Below are 22,968 nucleotides of genomic sequence, written 5' to 3'. Positions count from 1 at the left end.
GATCGGAGGGTGAGGGCTAGGGCCATTCCCCCCAGAAATGTCCGGGAACTTGCAGGTGCCTTGGTGGAAGAGTGGGGTAACATATCACAGCAAGAACTGGCAAATCTGGTGCAGTCCATGAGGAAGAGATGCACTGCAGTACTTAATGCAGCTGGTGGCCACGCCAGATACTGACAGTTACTTTTGATTTTGCCCCCCTCTTTGTTCAGGGACACATTATTCTGTTTGTCACATGTCTGTGGAACTTGTTCAGTTTGTCCCAGTTGTTGATTCTTACGTTCATACAAATATTTACGCGTTAAGGTTGCTGAAAATGAACACAGTTGACAGTGAGAGGACATCTCTTTTTTCACTGAGTTTATAACAAACATTGTATAGATGACAAAACAAAAGAATTTGCTGCCACAAGTACTTCTCCACTCACCTCAGTGGTGCTTTAGTAATGTTTAAGGCAATATTTTTAGTGGAGCGACTTTATGAACAGAAAGGGAACACAGGCGCCTTCAAATACTTTGCTACATTTCCAGGCCAGAAAAAGGTTGCTCCCATGAATATGAAATGCATGCAATTTCTTATAAAAAAAAGTACTCTGTGCAACATTTGATTTATTTGTTTAACAATACCAAAACAAAATCTCACAGAGACAAATACTTTGAATTACACAGAATGCAAATAAATACATATGACCATAGAATTAAGGACTTTACAATTGATACAACAATTTACACCACTTCAATAGTGCAAAACCACACATACTGCACTCTTCATTGATATTCTTGCATTGTATCCGTTTGAAGACGTGTGCTGTCTCCTGGTGGGGAAGTACAGTAACTGACAGTACTGCTTTATGGCATGTAGTTGAGCCCAACACCTGACTACAACTACCCAATCATTAGGACATAAGACGTCACTTCAACGCATTTCATGTCTCGTCAATAGAGAAAGTGTTTACATAATGTTTTTTTCTTTCTCATGTTTTTCAACCAATCATCCCATGTCACTAGATAAGCTCAAACAAATCAGAGACTGACATATTGCAAAGTTACGAAGTGATGCTCAATGAAAAGTAGAGAACATGATCGCTCCGATGGACAAAGACGATAAATGGCGAAAGAAAAGCAGAGAACCTGAAACTGTGGCAGGTTGCCCCCACCCCTGAGAAAAACAAAAAAAGGTCTTAGCACCATCAAATACTAAAGAACAAACACCTGCTTCCCCACCACCTGTCAAATGTGATGTCTTTGGATTGACAGGTTCCCAACTTTTAAAGTGCGCTTGCTCGCTCACGAGCCATTCTTTTTGCTTTATTTTTTACAAATAATAATAATAAAAAAATTAAAAACCTACAGGTTTACCAATACATCTTTCTGCCTTCATGTTTTTTGCATATTGAAATAATTCTCGACCACATTTATTTCCTTCGTTGGAAATAGGACCTCCGTAGCAACATCGCTTGATTAAAGTGTGCATAATATATCAGTCAAGTATCTGATGTTCCAGACACATGCAATAATATACAATACATTATGGCGCTTCCTAATCCAAATATCCATTGAACAGTCCTGAAACACCTGAACCAGTAGGAACAAGCGTTTAGTCATTGACAGGCCTGCTGAGAACAGAGGTTTGATTCTTTGCTTTTACACAACATCAGTTCATTCTATACAGTACGGAAGTCATCAGATATTAATCTGAACAAGAATAGTATTGATATATAAAAAAACTACTTTGATGATCAAAGTCATTTTTAAAAAAGTAGAACATTTCTATGGCTACAAAGGCGACAACACTCAACCTGATCGTACTTTTTGTTTTTGTGCATTGAAGATGCATACATCCAGTGAGACTGGAGGGAGTGTCCTCCAAAGCATTGATCATTAAAACTGGGTTAAATCATGCGAATGCCAGGCTAAATACTGCTGATCTTTAAGAGAGAGGAGAGACCGTCAGGAGATAAGCTCAAAATGGCTGCTCGGCTGGCTGATCCGTGTAAGAGAAGATAATTCATTGTTATCATTATGGCTGATTACCAGGAGAATCATTCAAGAGTACCCGCAGATGGCTTAGTAGTGAAAGATTAAATACAGATAGACTTAACACCGTGATGAAATGCTGACATAGGAGGTAAAGAATAAAATTCATCTCTGTACTCATGCCAAAGAAGTACACCCTGTGCATCTTTGGTTCTGCATAGCACTTGTACCTTACGATAGGTGTTAAAAGAAGAAGCAGCAAAACGTAGGACTACAGTCAAGTTGACTAGTCTGCACAGACCACATGCTCATGAAGAAAATACAGAATGGAAGCGCACGTTTCAGAATTCTCTTGGAAATCAGAGAAATCGCTTCGTCAATATGATCTGAGAGCAGATGGAGTTGACTATCGCCCCCCTTCAGTTTATTCTTAGTTTGAGAGTTGGCTTTGGTTTCAAGTCACACAGCAGCTCATTTGTGTGCATGTGTGTTGGCTTGGCTCCGCTTGCTGTGAGTTGTGGCTGGCCTGGGTCTAGCTCTCTTAAATATAGCCCTTTGAGTTTACCCGTCTGTGTATGAACTCATACAGGGAGGTGCTCCAAAAGTCCTATATGCAAGGGGACGACGGGCCAACTCTGGAACACTTTCAAAATTGCTCCTAATTCTTCTAGGACAGAATATCTTCCAACACGAGAGCTCCAGTTGGCGCTATATTGTCTTGTCCTCCAAACATGAGTCATCAATCTCTCCTCTGGCCAATCATGGTTGTGTCTTTGTACCTAAAAAACAGAAAAGAGGCCGTTGAGTATACTTCGAGAAAGGTTTGAACACACAATACACCCCATGTGATACAAAAACATTTGGCTTCGAGTCAGCTGAGCTGCACCTCTTATGGGAATTTGAAAGTCACAGCTCTGAAAGGGAGGGAGAGGCAATTTGCATAACCACAAAATGTCAGTTACGAAGCCTGGTCCAAGATCTGTATATGGTTTAGCCAACTCCTCTGAATATAGCTGTCCTGCCATGATCAAAGATATTCAGAGGAGGGCTAAAGCGCATCAGGATCTGATGGCAGGTAATGAAAATGGTTGTTGTGCTTACGTTCATAAATAAAGGATGAGTTTAAACTAAGCAATTGTGGACAAGGCTTGCTTGAGACGTGACATGGTTGCTGGTTATCCCGCGGCTGTGACCTGTTATGTGGAGGTTGTATTATGGTTGCTGTGGGGTTGTCGTACCTGCTCTGTAGGGAGAATTCAGGGAGGGCGCCCAGAGAGGTCAACTGCTCCTCCAGAGCCACGATACGGAGGCCGATGTACCCCGATGATAGCAGCAGTAGTACCACCCTAAACACAAACAATGTTTAGTCACACCCTTCAATTAAAACTCAGGGTAAATACTGTCCAGCATCAACCAAAGTTAGCAACAGTCTGACGCAGGCGCAGCATGCAACGTGGGTTTTGTTTTGTTTGAAAACATGGCGGAAGGCAGTGACTGCGCTCAGGAGATTTTTCAGTCGTCTAAGAGAACCATATCTAAAGTGTGGTCGTATTTTGGGTTTTACAAGAGTGCTGAGGGAAACTTAAATCGAAGATGGTCACCCTGTCTGCAGACCATGCAAAAAATAAAATTCGCTGCGAAAGGGGGTAACACTTCAAATCTCTCGAGTCATCTTCGTGACCACCACCCGCTACTTTATAGCGAATGCAAGGTAAGTTCACTTTTAGCTCAATGCATGATGTGGGGACTTCAGAAATGGGGGAAAATGTCATTGTCTAGCCAACTTGCTAATAGCTTGTCAATAATGTAAACAAGCTTTCAGTGCTACCTACTCTTGTAAAAACACTACACGTTGTCCGCGTCGTGTCTGCAGACACGTTGTATTTTAGTCACCCAACCAACATATTTTGTTCATTTAAAAACCAGTCAGACGTCAACTTGGTTGTAAGTGTTCCAACAGGAGAAACACTACAGACTCCTATACAAGACTCCTGTATGTATGTCAATTGTTGGGCTCATTGCAATTTCTATCACCGTCTTAAAACTCATTTGTATTTATGTAAATTGTGCATGGGGGTCATTGCATATACTCAAATGCAACACAGAAGATTGTGTGTGTAAGTGAATAATACAGAGTGGGCGTGCAGCAGGTAAACCCATCGTTGCTACTGGTCCCTCATCTACAGTTGTGACAGACACTCGCGCAAGCGTTTAAAAAAGGCAGGCTGCTAATGCACCCACATCCAAAAATGATCAAGACCACTGCAGCCCTTTCATATTACATTACAAAGGACATGATGCTATTTGAAATTGTTGAGGGGCCTGGCTTCGAGGCTATAGTGAGGCACGGCAACCTTCAAAGTGACTGCTGCTAATTTTATTTGTTGTTTGTTTATTTATTTGATTTGCTTACTTAAAAAGGTCGTATTCATTTAAACCTGCACTAGGGAAACTTTTACCACATGGTGCAATCTTTAATGTTTATGCACACAAAAAATGCAGTGCTGCTGATTTTGTTTGTTTGTTTTCAATATAAAACTTGGTGAAATGATTTCAGTGTGTCAGTACTTTTTGAACATTTCCAACACATTTTAACAATACCGTGATATGAAATGTTCATACTGTTTCATCTCTACCTGTAGAGCATAAGCCTAGAAACGTGTTTTGTGAAATGACCCGTAAAAGTCAAAGCCGGGGGGGGGGTTCTACTAAGCTATATGGAATTGTTTGAAGATCATACCAAGGATCCTTTTGCTATTTGAGCTCAACATTTTAAGACCCCTTGAAGTATAAAAAAATATATATGTATACGAAACAATTTTATCTGACTGCTATTAGCCCCATACAAACGCATTGAACAACAAGTCACTAAATGGAACTGAATCCCCAAAACATTAACCCTTTTTTGGCACTAAACTGTCTCCTTATATACACACAAAGGTATGTGGACACCCCTTCAAATTAGTAGATCCGTCTATTTCAGCCACACCCGTTACGGACAGGTGTATAAAAATCAAGCACACAGCCATGCAATCTCCATAGACAAACATTGGCAGTAGAATGACCTTACTGAAGAGCTCAGTAATTTTTAAACATGGCACCATCATACAATGCCTTACCAACAAGTCAATTCGTCAAATTGCTGTCCTACTAAAGCTGCCCCGCGGTCAACTGTAAGTGCTGTTAAGTGGAAAAGTCTAAGAGAAACAACAGCTCAGCTCACAGAACGGGACGGCCGAGTATTGAAGTGCGTAAAAATCATCTGTCCTCGGTTGCAACTCTCACTACAGAGTTCCAAACTGCCTCTGGAAACAACGTCAGCACAAGGACTGTTCGTCGGGAGCTTCATGAAACGAGTTTCCATGGTCGAGCAGCTGCACACAAGCCCAAGATCACCGTGAGCAATGCCAAGTGTTGCTGGAGTGGTGTAAAGCTCGCCGCTATTGGACTCTGGAGCAGTGGAAACACATTCTCTGGAGCGATGAATCACGCTTCACCATCAGGCAGTCCCACTGACGGATCTGGGTGAATGCTACCTGCCCAAATGCATAGTGCAAATTGTAAAGTTTGGTGGAGGAATAATGGTCTGGGGGTGTTTTTCATGATTCGGGCTAGGCCCCTTAGTTCCAGTGAAGGGAACTCTTAACGCTACAGACAATTCTGTGCTTACAGCTTGGGGAAGGCCCTTTCCTGTTTCATCATGGCAATGTCCCCGTGCACAAAACGATGTCCGTACAGAAATGGGTTGTCGAGATCGGTGCGGAAGAACTTTACTGGCCTGCATAGAGCCCTGATCTCAACCCCATCGGACGATTTTGTGAGAACGATTTTTGGGATGTCTCATGGTCTGACAAACACCGCTCTAACTCTGTCACCTTTCACTGCAGATGCGGAAGGGCAACATAAGCAGATGCGGTGGATTGAGACGCATCCAACGCAACAAAAAAAGACATCTCTTGCTTAAACTGACAGATTTTGAAGGGGCTTTTTTATTATGCAAATTAGATTTCCGTGGGGGCACGGACATCGACCTTAGGGGGGGGGGGGGTTTAAACTGAGCAAATACAAGTAAGTGTAGAGATAGGAAGTTAGGGAAGCAGGATTTGGTAAATGAGTGTGTAGAGGTTAGAGGTCACTTACAGTATTAGGTAGATGAAGAGGAGAGTGTTGAGGCTGCTGGCCTCTCTGTGGATGAGGAGGGAGCGGGCTTTCTCCGTCACACTCCACACCCACGAGCCACCTGGCCAAGGAGAGAGAGAACGACATGGGGTTAGCGCATGGATGTAATGGGCAGCTCTATGCGCACTTTCCATTGCCAAATAAAATCAAGCAATCCCACGTGACTGACTGTGAAACAACTTGCTTGTCAGTGGCTCGCTGTGATAAAGCTTTTTGTACGGTCACGTGGTATTTCTGTTTGAGTGAGAAAAGGAGACAACCAGACGCATAGGCCTACGTTGTGTGTGTTTACCTGAGACGTCCTCTAAGGAGCCGTCACTCTGCTGCGTGTGCGTGCTCCTAGGGCTGGAGCTGCTCCCCTGAGGCACTAGGTCTGAAGAGTAGGAAGAACCAGACACGTTAGTCACTCTAAAAACATTACCTTGGACTTTGCATGTGGAGGTCAGGTACGTAACGCAGCAACAGATAGCGGTCACATGTAGCCGACTAAAACTTTATTAGTCTACACATGGGTGTACTTTCAGGGGAGGTTGAACAACGCACCATATTCCTTTAACCTAGACAATACACCATTCATAAGGAGAGAACACTCGCATGTAGCCAACTGTCAGTCTACACATTAGGGACTACCGGAGAGGTTGAACATAGGGCTTAACATTAAGCGCACTCAAAGGAAATTCTTCCTTGAAAGGGATTTTTTAGTCTAGGACTAGGCTTACTCTGTGCCCAGGAAACCGGCCCCCAATAAAACTACAATTTGATTTGTCACATGTAGTGAATACAACAGGTGTAGACTTTACAGTGAAATGCTTACTTTACGAGCCCGTTCCCAAAAACGCAGAGTTAAAAAGTACTAGTCCAGAGTAGACCCTCCAGACTAAAAGCTGATCCTCTTCCAGACTAGGAAGGCTCACTCACCTATGTGTGGGTTGGGTGGGGGCGAGTCAAGGAATAGCTTGGGGTCTGACCCGTCCAGCTGGTCTAGACTGGACTGACTGGAGTTCTGGGGAGATGGAAAAAGACTGGGTTAAAACCAGCTTCAAAATGGAGGGTAAAACATCTACAGTAGAATATGAGACAGTAACGTTGCGAGGGGCTGTTGTAGTATCTGCAGTATTTTCACTCAAGGATAAAAACTATTTTTAAATTGAACTTTAGGAAGACAAACACTAGTGATTCTAACTCACCACTAGCTTGCCCTGATCAAAGCTATTGTCCGTAGAAGAGAATAAGGGGCTGCTGTTGGCACTTCCATCCTCCAGTCGAGAACAAACGGACCGCAGGAGCTTGTAGCATGCCTCTCGGTTCCGCAAAGACACAAACAGGTACTAAAAATGCACACAGGAGCGAGAGAGACACATTTCAGCTCGGATGCCCTTTAGTCAAAATACAAGGTTGCAAACCTTTGCCTTTAAAATGAGTCCAGTTATTGAACAGATTAAAATTGTATATATCAGAGGTCAATGGGTGTTATGTAACTCATCGGTTGCCCTCTATTGAAGATTGATTATACAACCACCAGTGTAGCTCTTATCATTTGATTAAGGGATGGACTATGCAGTGTCAATGTGACAGGTGAGCAAATGACCCCTGACCTTTTCCCCCTCGATGGTGCGGATAGACAGGGCGTTGGGCACCAGCAGGGCAGTGTTCTGCTTCTTCACAATGTGCACGCTGGTCACCGGGATCACCAACTGCAGAAACACACAGAGGAGCAACAAACCTTAACATCACACCAAGAAAAAGGCTTTTCAAACAATAATCAAGTCAGTAGATGTACCAAGTAAAATACATATTAAGAAACTGTAGGGTTGGGCGGTATCCAGGTTTCCATACCTTACCCCCACAGGGGTAACCCTAACAGGTATTAATAAAAAAAATCTGTCCGTATTTCTAAAATGTACCGTACACGGGGTATCGCCAAAACCTAATAAACTGTGTGCTCAACTTAACTCATAATTGGGAAAGAAAGCAGAGGTATAGGAATACATTTCTCCATTAGCTACGAATAGGACGGCCAAACCTTTTATTCACAAGTTCAAACCATGTTTTCAACTGAAAAGCCTAGTCGCCAATCAAGGGTCAGGTTTGCTTACCTTGGTGTCCTTGAGCAGCACGGAAGAGTGGAAGCACGCATGGTGCTCGGTGACGTAGAGCCTGCCGTGGTAGAGCACCTCCTTCTGCAGGGCACAGATGTAGGCTGGGGAGAAAGGGAGGACATGAGAACGTTAGTTACTTGAGGCCTTGCAGCGTGATGACACAGCAAGCACAGACTGACGGTGATGGCCGAAAAGGCTGCCAGATATGGTTGTGGCGTGCCGCAGCGTCGCCGAACCATGCTATCGTTTTAACGATTATCTTAAAAATGTCACAGGTCGGGTATTTGTGATTTGACTGAGAAGCATGAATAGCGGTCGCCATGACATGAGTATTTCACCAATAATATTCCAAAACGTCACTTACCATGTAGCAAGTCTTCACTCTCCGGAATGTCAGGAAACAGCTTGTGGAATGTTTTGTTGTGCTTTATAAAACTCTGTTGAACAGAAGAAAGAAAGCATGACTAAAACTGAAATGTGACGGTGGTTTGAGAAAGCAGTGCTTCGTTATTTACGTAATATTCATAAACAAGGTCAAAAAAAAAAAAGTCGGAACGAGTGAACGTACACTTTGTGAACCACCGCCTTCAGTCTTCTCAAAACTTCTATCCACGTCGAACGTCTGAGACCTTTGGAAGACAAAGCGGCAGCGTGACGTGAAGTCTGTGGGTTTAGCGAATTCTTGACAGATATTAACAGTCAAACACAGACGCTTTAGGTGTGACACATTCACAAAGAGAAAACAAGTGTGTTTAAGCATCCATGGTAAATCTTGAAATCCATATGGCAGCGTTTTTCACAGGCAGCCCATTTCTGATATCCTTTCTCCAATAATTGGGCAAAATACCGGAATTGGGCTGCTTGTGTAAATGCAGCCTATGGTTGCACGGTGCGTCTGTGTGGTTACCTGACGGGGGCTTGTCTGGTGAGGTTTCTGTTCTGCTGCTGGAGCTCCAGTTGGGCCTCCTCCAGACTGAGGGCTTTCCTGGTCTTCACCTTCTTGCTCTCCTTCTTCACCGATAGTCCCCCACTCTCCACCGGGTAGCTGGAAAAGAGGAGGAAAGGACGAGAAGGGTTCATTGACAGGGCAAAACAGATCAACCAAAACACCCATCAATCTTAAGCCACTGATGTTTGAGGAGACAGAGACAATATGAACAGAAAAAGATTTGGATTTATAGACAATGTCGAACCACGTATCGAATATGAATATTACGTAAATAATGAAGCACTGCTTTCCAAACACGCCGTGTAGCCTAATGCTTTCAAAGGGCTGCCTTAAGTACACACCATTCAGATGGATATGAATATCACCACTGGCTCAGTCAAACCACCATCACATTTCAGCCCATGCGATACAAGCAAAATTACAAAAGGAGTGAAAGCCCATTATTTTGTCTGGCTGACACTTGTCACCGTGTATAATTATTGTGTTATTGACTGTATGTTTGTTTATTCCATGTGTAACTCTGTGTTGTTGTTTGTGTCGCACTGCTTTGCTTTATCTTGGCCAGGTCGCAGTTGTAAATGAGAACTTGTTCTTAACTGGCTTACCTGGTTAAATAAAGGTGAAATAAAAATAATGGATAGAGGTCTGGTCTAATAAGTGGAATAGAGTAGTATGTAAATGGTAGTTTGTGTGGACTCGCTGTAAACGGAGAGCATTTCCTCAACTCTTGACTAGGTTAACTGCAATGAAAAATGGACAGTTGGAGGCCAAAGGCTTATCTTTATGATTCATGGAAAAGGTGACCATTTGAGTAATCTGCCTTACAGTAACTGTAAAAAAACTGCGTCAACACATCCTGTGACAAGGCTGTAAACAGATAGTAAACCACATGCTTTGACGATTAACTTCCGTTTATACTACCATTCAAAAGTTTGGGGTCACTTAGAAATGTCCTTGTTTTTTAAAGAAAAATCACATTTTCTGTTCATTAAAATAACATCAAATTGATAAGAAATACGGTGTAGACATTGTTAATGTTGTAAATGACTATTGTAGCTGGAAAGTCCACAACTGGCAGCTTAACTAAATAGTACCCGCAAAACACGGGGCTCAACGTCAACAGTGAAGAGGCGACTCCGGGATGCTGGCCTTCTAGGCGCACACACACACACACACACACACACACACACACGTGATGAGCCTGCTATGGTGTAGATGAAAGCATGAAACATTCAAGCCCATCTCAAAACATACTAGCCCAAGTCAAATCCAATAATGGCAATTTCTAGGCTACAAAGTGTAAGACATCACTAGACCTAAGAAAACTTGATTTCCTGAGTAGATATTCTTTTCACAGGACAAAAACATGCAGCATAAAAGTGCAGAATGAATCTAAACTACGAACACACTACACAACAGGACAGTCGCAAACCTAGGTATTTAACCTATTTGCACAGCTGTTCAAAGAACTTGCCTGAAAAGCAAACGACAACCAACTTAGCACAAACTGCCATCTAAAGTCTTACCCGTTCAGATGCAGTCTCCTTGATGACCGAAAACTCATACCTGTTCATAGCAAGACCTCCTTATCTGAATTAAAAACACACTGTAGCAGCACTGACTTCAATCCATAATTTGCAGCCAGTCGAAACAAAACCCAACCCGAAAACAGTTGAACAAAGGCCTTCAAGTCTTAACCTGTTACTGCATAATGATGGGTGCCGAGTGACTTCTGAACTAGTTCAGCTCAGTATGGCCACAACCTTCCAGTGAAATCTGATTCTTCTATTACCTAAAAGGAAGTGGCTTCGTGTTGAAATAGTGTGACACGTCGTAGTAGGTGACGTAAGGGCACACGCCTTCTGCACTAAGAGTCAGTGGCGCAATAAGCCTTTCCCGTATTTAAAAACATGTCCACAAGCTCAGAGTAGCTAGGCTAGACTGAAATGACAGATATGGATCCTTTACATATGATCTTAGCTTGAAGACATAATTACATTACAGTGCAGAGAAAGTCTGAGAAGCCCAGGTGTGTGGTGATGCCAGAGAGCTGCTCAAACCCAGCCCATCGAGCATTCTCTGACAGGGAGTAGAGGTTCAAACGTCCTATTCCCCCAAGGCTATGGATCCACAACAGTACGGAACACATGGTATGCCACTTGATGTGCAGCACAAAATCAACACGTCATTGTTTGCTAAAGCTAGACTTGGGCCCAATCCCAATACCAACCCCAAACAAAGTGAAATGCAGACTTCCTATCAAGTGGTTATCAAAAGTCCCATACAGCTCTGCAACCCAAGGCTCTAAAGTTGCTTCAGGAAGATGGCTGACAAATTTAAGTAATTATAGCTTCAGAACAAATCATGTATAAAAAATATTTGTAATTTTTTTTAAAGTACAGTTCAGAGGAATATGTTAATTAAGGTAAAGAAAAACAATGTGTACATCACATTTCCAAAAATTGCCATTTAACAAGCTAGCCGACTAGCTAACATTAGCCAACTAGCTTGCTATATGGGCATATGACATTTGTATGAATTGTAATTAGTCTTTGTTTTAGGGACTGCTGAGCAACCCAGCAAGTCATCTTGTGAAACCCAGTGGATGTAAATAATCTAACTAGCTAGCTAAAGGATTTAATGCAAATTGAATGTCCAATTATTTAAGCTGTCCTTGCTGTTCATTAAAAAAGATTTTAAACTCAATAACTAGTCATTGTTCCTTATGTTCCTCTTCAATGCAGGTAACGTAGCAGTAGCTAACTATTTTCATGCTTATTGTGCAGAGGTTAAAAATACCTGTATGCTATGGCTGTGTAGCCGATCTGTGTATGGACCCGAAAACATTTGGCATAAATAATAGCCTAGTTCAGAAGAGGGGTTTTAAATTGTTCTAACTACAATGCTTCCACTGGTTATGACCGAGTGAAGGAAGTGTTGACTTTTACATGTCAAACAGCTATGGAATGAATGCTTCAGTACTACTCCACACTGAACCACAGCGAGAAGATGGGTACATTGGTACAGGCACATTGTTGTTTTGCTGTTCTCATTTGTTGCGCATATAGTAAGTACGTATTTGTTCCATGAGAAATAATGAAAGCTATTATTGCCACCACTACAGGCATTGTGAAAAACAAGGCTCGTCGTCATTCAACTGTGGTATTATTTTGTCCCATTAAGCCCAATTTTGCTCTCACTACTTGTTCCGTTTAAGTGCCACTCCACCACCGAGGGACACTCGAAGGGGGGGGGGGGGGGTGGAGGAATTGCACCAGAAGAACAGGCTCATGGTGAACAACTATAGTCAAGGCTTTCCCTAGTTAGTCCACTGTTCTATTTGAGACAAGGGCTACTGCTGCGTCGCTCTTTAAAAAAGACACAGGGATCCATTGCCCCTGGCAACAAATCTAATTTTATTTGTCACACGTGCCAAAAACAGTGAAATGCTTACAAGCCCTTAACCAACAATGCCGTTAAGAAAAATACAGGTAAAAAAATAAATAAAAGTAACAAATAATTAAAGAGCAGCAGTAAAATAACAATAACGAGGCTACATACAGGGGGGTACCGGTACAGAGTCAATGTGCAGGGGCGCCGGTTAGTCAAGGTAATATGTACATGTAGGTAGGGGTAAAGTGACTATGCATAGATAATAAACAGAATAGCAGCAGCGTAAGAGGGGTAGCCATTTGATTAGATGGTTCTATTTTTCGCTGATATGGGAATGAATACACAAGCAACAAAGTATAAATATTTGCCAGAGAAATGTTTTCAATATTTTATTATATCTCATGTGGGAAGCTAAAAAGGCTAGCTAGCGTGCTATGTTTTTAGCTAGGCTAAAATCAGCTAGCCACTACTAGCAAGGGAAGGTGACTTGTTTTCACAAAATTAAAGACATAAAAGACTTTGCCATCGCCCCCTTGTGAATGGGAGTGAGACCGGCGATGATATCATGTTAGCAAAAGGTGTCTGGTACTCCAAAAATCCCACTCCACCCACATGCACGCAGTCTCTCCAGAAATAAGGCGTCATCTAAAACATCAGTCAAGGACGATTGAGAAATTTAAGTGAAGGTGACTGGATAACTACTTGCATCACTCAAGCGGTGTAAGTTACTTCACTGGCTGCCATTGTCTCCCTTCGGTTGGCAAAACCTTCAAATAATAAAACACTTTACAGCTTCAGGAGGCCAGGTTAAAAACAGTTTATTGTTTCTCTTTAGGCTACCGAGTGTCTGGGTATCGAGCATGTTACATACGGGCATTAAACACGAGAACATACATTCCAATCTTTGAGTGAGTCGGGAATGAGAAGGTAACCTAGTTGACTGAGGGCTAACTTGTAAGCCATACACATTGGAGGAGTGGGTAATCCAGCTAGTAAACAAGCCCCCCCCCAGGTACAGGTTCTGTACCAGTAAACAGGCCTATTAGTGTGGAGGGTTAGGTGATACATGTCCCAGTCATACTCACGTGACTAAGCCTGGGTGGGGGAGGGGCTGATATAGGAGTATAAAACAATGAAAGCAGGGTAATGGGAGCTCTTTTGAAAGCCCTGTGAAATTCCATTCCTTCCTTTACATGTTAGTCTGCAGACCATTAGGCCTGGGAATACTTTGAGGAAAACTAACCTACAGTGCGTATTTATAGACAGATATATAGCCTGACCAAGTGTGTTAATGTAACAGTTGTCTGCATCTGACCAGATCTTACTCTAGATTGAATTTACATGCCTTTCATAACACGCCTGGCATTGGGTTCCACCTCATGGAGGCAAGTTTTTGACAGTTAGATCATGCCATTGTGCTTTTCATTAATGAAGAGAATGAGAATCTGAAAGAACAGGCCCTATCTGTGCGTTACAGAAGAGAAGACGCATGGGACGGAATGTGTATGCTTAGACTGATGGTAGAGCTCGCAATGCCCTGCCACGTAGCACACGAATTAGCACACATTTTATAGTGTGAGCTTTTTGAGCATCGCTTGGCAACCAGTCATACAGTACTGCAGGCTATCAGTTTCAGTTTGCTACCTGTCTGCCAGGTAGAGACTTTGCATGGACTCCCAGGTGGCGCAGCGGTCTAACACTGAACCCAAACCGGCTGCGCACGTGCGCTAACGTGCATAAATGTATTTTGTCCCCCCACACCAAACGCGATCACGACACGCAGGTTAAAATATCAAAAACACACTCTGAACAAATTATATTAATTTGGGGACAGGTCGAAAAGCATTAAACATGTATAGCAATTTAGCTAGCTAGCTTGCTAGCTAATTTGTCCTATTTAGCTAGCTTGCTGTTGCTAGCTAATTTGTCCTGGGATATAAACAGTGAGTTGTTATTTTACCTGAAATGCACAAGGTCCTCTACTCCGCCAATTAATCCATACATAAAACGGTCAACCGAATCATTTCTAGTAATCTCTCCTCCTTCCAGGCTTTTTCCTTCTCTTGACTTTATATTGCGATTAGTAACTTTCATAATTTAAGTGCATTACGGCCACTGACCTCATTCGTCTTCAGTCACCCACGTGGGTATAACCAATGAGGAGATGGCACATGGGTACCTGCTTCTATAAACCAATGAGGAGATGGGAGACAGGACTTGCAACGCGATCTGCGTCACAAATAGAACTGACTTCTATTTTAGCCATTAGCAATGCAGACGCTCGTTGGTGCCCGCGACCAGTGTGGGTGCAATAATTGAATAATATAGATCTCAAAATTTATTTCCGACGCGAGCGGTGTAGTCAGCCTGTGAGGTACTGCATCTCAGTGATTGAGGCGTCACTACAGACACCCTGGTTCGATTCCAGGTTGCATCACAACTGGGAGTCCCATAGTGCAGCGCACAATTGCCCCAGCGTCGTCCAGGTTTGGCCGGTGTAGGCCGTCATTGTAAATATGAATTTGTTCTTAACCGACTTGCCTAGTTAAAGGTTAAATGAAAAATGAAATCCGTCAGGAGAGAATTCTGGACCATCTCACTGAGTCCACTGTACATGTTACATGGGGCCAGTGAGGCCCAAAATCACATTTTTCCAATGCAACTGCACATGAAACGCATGGGAATAACTCAAATTCAAGCAACCTGCTTGCAAGCAATTTGTCACATGCGAGAAGTTGTTTAGGGGCAAATGTAGTCTACTGAAGTAATTCACATCATCATAACATTGTTCAAGGCCAATTGCCATTGAGGTCTGTGCCAGTAGATTACAACCAGCATTGTCACCTTATTGCCAACACCGTCAGCCGATATCAATCAGCTGAAAAGTATTGTATAGACATGTGAATATCTGACAATCATGTCAACTAAGCAATAGGCCTAAAACTTTCTATACTATGGGAATGTTTCTCCCCATCGAAAGGGCTCAAGTTAACACTTGTCCCATCCTTTGTACAAACTCGTAGTACTGGAACAAGGGCCGGACCCTTTGTGGCAGTGTCCCCACCTAGACACACAAGGAAGTCAGTGCCCCAATTATATATATATTTTTAATCTCCTATATCTGCTGGCAAAGCAGAGGCCTTGAACTTTGGCCCACTTCCTACGTGCTGGGAAAAGTATCCGTTTCTTTTCACCCAACTCAGCTCGCCCAGCACTAGAGACAGATTGAAAAGAAAACAAGACTGGAACACCAGCACATCCGTGACATAAGCCTATACAATCTCTTAGGCTGTAAAACAACAGAGTATGATGTCGCTGAACGGTGATAGTCTAGTAAATTGTCATGTTCATCTGTTCTGACCACAATGTACTGTCTATGAGCACTAGTTCACTGAACAAACAGTGATACCCTCAAGTGGTGGTGAACCTGATAATCGTAGGCTAACAGATTGTCCGTTTGATAAGCCTCGCAGACAAACATGGTCATGAGACATTGAGGACGTGATCTATAGACGGTCCCACTGACTCCCTCTGGTAATGGGGTTAGACAGAGACCTTGATGACTAATCCCGATGGGAGTCAATAGCAGGCTAAAATCGGCAGTCGATACACTGAGGACATCTGTTGACGTCATACTCACAAATGATTCAGTATTGACATTCACTTGGGCTTAAACCCTAATCACTACAAAATAGGCTACAAAATAGGCTGTGGCCAGGTGAAGATAAAAAGCAGTGGAAAGCCACGCTTGCCCTACCTCGCCTCATCCACTGCCCGAGGAGGGTCCGCAGGATCCTGGTTGTCCAACTGGCTCTTTCCCCTCTCCATGACCAGCCAAGCTTGTCCTAACCCGCTTCTTCAGTTGCTACAGAGAGTGCCGGTCTGAACACAAGCAGCGTTTGTGAAAAATAAAGAGTGAGCTTTTTGCCCTCTGCTCTGGACCCGGGAGCAATGGCAGGCAGTCAAAAGGGTGTAAAGGTCTTTCTAGCTTTTATTGATGCATTTCAAAACGTGGAAGGGTTAGAAGAGCAGCAGCACACAGAGTGGGTTTGAAAATAAAAATAAACTAGATGGCTGGGTTCCAAGCGGCACTGTCCCTCACGCTGCATCATCCTCCGATATTCGGTCAACTGGTATTAGCTTGGAAACAGCTGACAGTGGGCAGGGAACAGTGGGAGAATAACACCAGCCTCTATTCTCACCACAGGAATAACACCAGCCTCTTCTCAACACAGCATGAAATGGCTTCAAATGACACTGTCAGCTGAATGGCAGGCAACTTCAGAATGCCTGAAGGGAAATGGCAACAAAGCAACTAGTACAATGAGCATGTTAATGGTTGGCTTGTCCTCTCTTTGTGGAGGTCGTACACAGAACCAAAATACACATGGACAATTGCACCTGTTAAAAATGACATCTTTCAAGGTCAGGAGGTCAAATTAACCCCATAGGTTCATCCAATTTCAGTGCAAGATCAATAGGTTAAACGCACTGTGTTTTATGAGACACAATTAGGGTCCTAATGGAAGTGAGGGGGGAAAAACAACATTGTCATTGCCCATATGGCAATGAGGATAGAAGGAAAGGTAGTTCATTCGGACTATTGAGAGATGAGTGGGGCTGTGGGCCGTGGCTATGACTCAATCTCATCCTCCCACGCCGATGCTTAACAGTCAGTCTGATCCACGGGTCAGCATGTTCAACACCTCCTGACCAGTCAGATTCCACAGCATAAACCCTTATGCCAATGGCCAGCAGTCTTAAATTAACTCCCTATGTAAATCCACATAACACAGGAGGTTACCAAACAGACTGTGAAAGTGTCAAATGCAAAAGGTCACTTTTTTATAGCATGTGTGTGGTTTACATTTCTTCAGGGTAATTACATAGGCTAAATAACATTGGCATGATCAAGAGAGTCGTCAAGACTTGGTGGTACTGTGCAACAAAGACACAGATTTGCCTATCGGCTGATGAGGTCTTCAGCATCATCAGGCCCTTTTTGCTGACCATGTCAATTCAATGACATTTGAAATTGAAATCCCTTCACTTGCATGGCAAAAGGTGGATTTGCTTCGGCAACTAGATAACGACTAAAATATAGTTTAAGATATCCAGTCAACTTTCTACTGTAAAGCCGCTAAGTAGGCAAGAGGTCGCTACCAGCCACTTCTCTGAAGAAAAACCACAGCCCATTATGTCACGTCTGCACGCACTAGTCGACCTGTGCACACATTACATGAGCTTGGACCAACAGTAACTCCCTATCCACTTGATTTCTCCCTTTATCCACCTCATGTTTAAAGATCACCGGATAACATTTATGGTGACTGCTATGGTCACACGGGGGTGTGAGGGCTTATCGTGAAAAGCTTTTACCGTTGCCACTCCTGAAAGAATCCCGACACCTAAAAATACACTTCCTAGTATCAAACGAAACACCCAGCCTTCTGATAAGAGGCTGTCGTTGAGATGAGCATAACAGTTTGTACAGACGATGTGCAGCTGGGCACAGAGTTATGGAACTGGTAGTACACTGTACCCGCATTGAGCGGGTGTACAATATCTCAAGTCTGCAAAATCAGCTGCATTGCATAAGCGAAAGGGCATTAATATGAGTGGACTAGATACCCCCCTTCTATGGTAAACAGAGAGCAGTGGTGGGGAAGGGGGTGACCCACTGATCAGTTCTTGTGTTCCCAACATGGCATTTCAGAGCCCCGGGCTGAGAAATGGATCTTACAACTCAAGGTAGTAAAAAACAGCTTGTGCTCCTGGACATGAGATTCTAGAGTCGTGTGTCTGTCATGCACATTTCTGTTAATGCATATTATCCCAGGCACATGGCTCTGCGTAGAATGTGTGCATCTGCCCTATAACTTCAACCTCTAAATGTTCTAACTTTCACATTTGTTATATTCACATGCTGTGACTGGCTTAATTGTTGTGGGCCATGACAAATACATCAGTTCAATGAGGAGTATATTGTCCGGTTATGAACAGCACGAATGCACCATCTAGTGGACAACAGAAAAAGTTGTACAGCCCAGTCAGTCATGTGAACTGCAGATTTTCTATAGTCCAATCATATTGAGTTTAGTCATATGCAAAGATCAGATGACGACAGCTGGGCTTTTCTGAGCTTCCTAAAAGAAAGACTTTTCAGTGCTCAGATTAAAAACAAGTACAGACTCCAAAGCGTTCCCACATAGTCGAACTATACGTAAATATTTTGTACAGGGATTTTTCTGCCATATGAAATCCTTAAATCAGCCACCTAGGCGTTTTTTTGGGGCCGCATACACACTAATAATATATATATATATATATTTTTTTTTTTAAATTAACTTTAGGGGTGGAAAAAGTGTCAATTTAACCACTAAAACCAGATAAAGTATGTTGAAAAGACAAATATTCTTTCAGAACTAACAAATCACCAAAATAAATGCTAGTGTCAGGGAAAACTGAACATTAAAAAAAAATGTTTTAGCAGTATTTATTTTATTGTTTGAGCAAATGAACAGCATTTTCAATTCAGAGAATTGAGGGAGATTTGCTTTAAAAACACCAACAATCTCTCTCAGCTCCATAGAAAATGTGTAGAATTGCAGGAAAGTGGCTTAAATGCTAAATGTGTCTCTACACCGCCAAGAGGGGGGCCTCAAATTCAGCCAGACTGACAGGGTACACCACCTAAGTCGCCTTTTGATTCAGAAAAAATATACCTTTTATACCTATTGTATAAAAAAAACTCCCAAGGCTAACAGTAGAATCGAAAAAATGAATCCAATATAGCAACATAAGAGAACATCCCAGTAACAATTCAAGTGAATATGCCAAATCAACTATAAATCCCAGCAATTGGCTGGAACAAAACAAAGCCAGACACTCCAAGTGATTTGGCCTGTGAGGGAATCGCTTTGCTCTGCAGCAGAGTGGTCAAGCAAGACAAGTCACCAGAGACTGGGGCCAAACAACAACATGCGGCTTGTGGCGTGCCGCCAGGCCCAGGGCTTGCAGAACAGTGTGCGTTTGTGAGAGTCATGTGGCCCATGCATGCAGGGCTCTCGCCACTGCCTCCATGTTCAGCTGACCCGAGACAGAAGGCCTTTCTTCCGCCGTAGCCTCATGATAGTTCAACAGTAGGAAATTCAACAGCAGGAAATTCCCACCACCAGGCAGGAAATTCCCACCTGGCTCTCACATGTTGAATTAATTCACCAAGTACAATATGTGTATATCAAAACAATAGTTAGCTCTAGCCTTAAATCTAGATATGATTTCTCACAGCAAAAAGAGTGCAAGCTGATTTGAGTTTATGGTTTCATGTAAATAGACAGACACTGGCTTACCCAGGATGTTATCTTAACGTTAAGATGGCACTGTACAGATTAGTCACGTGAACAACAGTGTTTAAAGACTTGTTCTAGCTGTCTCTCCAAACTATACACTATGAGGAATTCACTAGTCCGCTGTGAAGTGAAAAGGATCCCGGGTGAAAAATAAAATAAAATTTCTTGACTTTTTGAACGAAGTCTGGGAGAGTGCTCATTAGCACTATGCTGGGAGGCGACACACATGCCCCTTTAACCATAACCCTGACTTAACCATAACCCCAGGTTTAACTATAAACCCCACTCAAGCCTGCAGATGTGGTTTTCTGCCTTTTATTTAAAAGTTAGGCCTACTCCCCTTAGCCTGCAAAACAGCTGGTAATTTAGGCCTTTCTTGGCCACTGGTTGTGCACTCCATCCAAATGGACGCAGGCACTGCAGCCCCTCCCTGTCTATTCCTAGCTTCAATGTAGTACTACTAGACTTACAAAACTAGGTTTCCTTAAACAAGCTTCTCTCGTAGACAAGTCAGTACATGTTATCACTGTACATTAACAACCTGAGAGACGACCCCCATACCATAGCTCGCTAAGAGCGGAGGAGATAACGGCCCAGGGCTCATGGGGTGGGGGGGGAGCACGGTTCCTATTGGATGGGGCTTAAACAGCGATATGTTATGGCCTTTATATAATGATAGAGAGCACCTGTGGGTGACCCAAGGAGACTAAAAATAGAGTTCTCAAAGAAAACGTGTCCCCGGTATGTCTCCCATACATGTCCCCGACATGTCTCCTCTGCTGTAACACCGGTCCTGCTGTCTGTGGTTATTCTCAGAGCAGGATCATCCCTGCCATTAGGAGGATAAATAAATAGTAGTCTCCTTCTGACCCACATAGAGGAGCAGGAGGACGATGAGGTAACGCGTTTTCATCTGCGAGAGGCAATGATGAGATTAAGAACTGTCCAGAAGAACCCAAGCATTGGAACATGAAATAACTGAGTTTCCATACAGCTCACCACACCGCTTTCAGCTAACATGGTGGTGTAAAGCCAATAATCTGGACCTGTTTTGAATGTAAAGAAAACACCTTTCCTTGACTGTAGGCCTGTGTATACAAAAACATTGCCTGGATGTTTACCTAGCTGTTTTTCTTTACTCATAATTGACACACACATTTTTATTTATTTTTAAAACAACAAGAGCAGTTCATATTTCACCTCTCTCCGTGAAATTAATTCCTGATCTGTTGTACTCTGTATCATGACGTCAAAGCATCCTCTAGCTGTAGTACAGGAATACACTTGAGTCTAAATTGCGACCTAATTAAAAAGTGTAACTCCCAAAACTAGCTAGCTAATTTTATAGGAAGTTCTATGCAATAAAATACATTGTTTAAATTGCCTAAGGTCCAGCTGTTTGCACAATATTGTTCCTATTTGAGACACTTCTACTAGCTGACAAGCATTTGAGACAGTAGATCAATGATTACCTTTTAAAATGTGGTCAATAACTTACAGCTTTTACTAGATACAGGATGTCACCTAGGAGGCAGCTAACTATACTGAACAAAACTATAAAACGCAACATATAAAGTATTGGTCCCATGTTTCATTGTCTGAAATAAAAGATACCAGAAATGTTCCATCCGCACAAAAAACGCATGTCTCAAATTTGTTTACATCTATTAGTGAGCATTTCTCCTTTGGCAAGATTATCCAAACCCCTGTGTAGCATATCAAGAAGCTGATTAAACAGCATGATCATTACACAGGTGCACCTTGTACTGTGGACAATAAAAGGCCACAAAAATGTGCAGTTTTGTCACAACACAATGCCACAGATCAAGTTGATGGAGTGTGCAATTGGCATGCTGACTACAGGAAAGTCCAACAGAGCTGTTGCCAGAGAATTCAATGTAAATTTCTCTACCATAAGCCACCTCCAACATATTTTTGAGAATTTGGCAGTACATTCAACCGGCCTCACAACTGCAGACCACGTGTAACGACGCCAGCCCAGGACCTCCACATCCAGCGTCTTCACCTGCGGGATAGTCTGAGGGCAAAGGGGGTGCTGAGGAGCATTTCTGTCTGTAATAAAGCACTTTTCTAGATTAAAACGAATTCTGATTGGCTGGACATGGCTCCCAAGTGAATGGGCCTATGCCCTCCCAGGCCAATGGCTACACCCCTGCCCAGTCATATGAAATCCATAGTCTAATGAATTTATTTCTGATTTCCATCTATGAACTGTAGCTCAGTAAAATCTTAGAAATTGTTGCGTTTATATTTTTGTTAAGTATAGCTCCCTAGTCATGCTAGGCTTAACGTTAGCTAGTTACATTTCAGCATGTTAACGTAGTCCCGCAAGAGTGTATTACAGTAGCCAACACTCAGAAGAACCTAAACGTTTCTTGCAACAAAAGTAATAACTATAAAAAGTAAATCATGCAACAATATAACGTAACTAATTGTATGCGGTATTGAATTCCAAACGTTGTTTCTTATAAGAAGCGAAAAGCCAGCTAGCCAAGTTAGCATCTCTATTAACACATCCACCCACTACTAGAGGGCTCGCGGCGTGATAGTGGTTTAGGTAGAACCGTTATATTTACCTTTCTTTCATGAAGTGCTTGATTCTAAAGATTGCCTTTTCATCTATTTTTCTTAGGAAGGTTTTCAACCTCTCTCTCTTGTTTTCGAGCATTCTTCTTCTAACCGGTGTTCGGGTATAAGACTCGAAACGCCGCTCCACCAGAAACCTTCCACGCTGTCTTTGGATTTGTTCAGCTTCTCCTTTTTTTCTTCTCCAACTCCATCTAGCTATGCTGATAAGGGAAATGAGCTCAAATCGGACGAAGCCTATCGACCAATGGGAGAAGGAGGCAACTTCTTAAAAAAACAGTCATGTCAGACCAATTCTCCAATCAAATCGCGGTACATGACTCGTCGTCTCCGCCCATTGCCTTTTATGGGACACCAAACCTGCGTCCCTCTGTTAATGTGTTATCAAATCGAGAGGGTGTGGTCCATAGAGAGTT

General features: G+C 42.7%; 1 protein-coding gene across 3 annotated transcripts; it reads right to left on the bottom strand.

Annotated features, from left to right (window-relative positions):
* Positions 1 to 588: 588 nt before the first annotated feature.
* LOC129811070 (GRAM domain-containing protein 2B-like) lies at positions 589 to 22,760 on the bottom strand. 3 transcript variants are annotated; one of them, XM_055862219.1, is made up of 12 exons: positions 22,543 to 22,760; positions 9,159 to 9,296; positions 8,820 to 8,880; positions 8,616 to 8,688; positions 8,249 to 8,352; positions 7,748 to 7,846; positions 7,340 to 7,480; positions 7,071 to 7,155; positions 6,445 to 6,525; positions 6,114 to 6,213; positions 3,212 to 3,319; positions 589 to 2,752 (listed from the first exon to the last, which is right to left on the bottom strand). In XM_055862219.1, the coding sequence occupies exons 1-12, from the start codon at positions 22,632 to 22,634 to the stop codon at positions 2,713 to 2,715; spliced, it is 1,122 nt and encodes a 373-aa protein (XP_055718194.1). In that variant the 5' UTR covers positions 22,635 to 22,760; the 3' UTR covers positions 589 to 2,712. The 3 variants fall into 3 exon arrangements, with proteins under 3 accessions (XP_055718194.1, XP_055718191.1, XP_055718193.1); XM_055862216.1 differs by lacking the exon at positions 22,543 to 22,760 and adding an exon at positions 16,351 to 16,557; XM_055862218.1 differs by lacking the exon at positions 22,543 to 22,760 and adding an exon at positions 10,727 to 10,961.
* Positions 22,761 to 22,968: the final 208 nt, after the last annotated feature.

Source organism: Salvelinus fontinalis, chromosome 14, assembly GCF_029448725.1.
Source record: "Salvelinus fontinalis isolate EN_2023a chromosome 14, ASM2944872v1, whole genome shotgun sequence".
Lineage (NCBI taxonomy): Eukaryota > Metazoa > Chordata > Actinopteri > Salmoniformes > Salmonidae > Salvelinus > Salvelinus fontinalis.
Note: the sequence above shows the minus strand (reverse complement) of the source record. Positions and strands in the feature narration are given on the sequence as shown.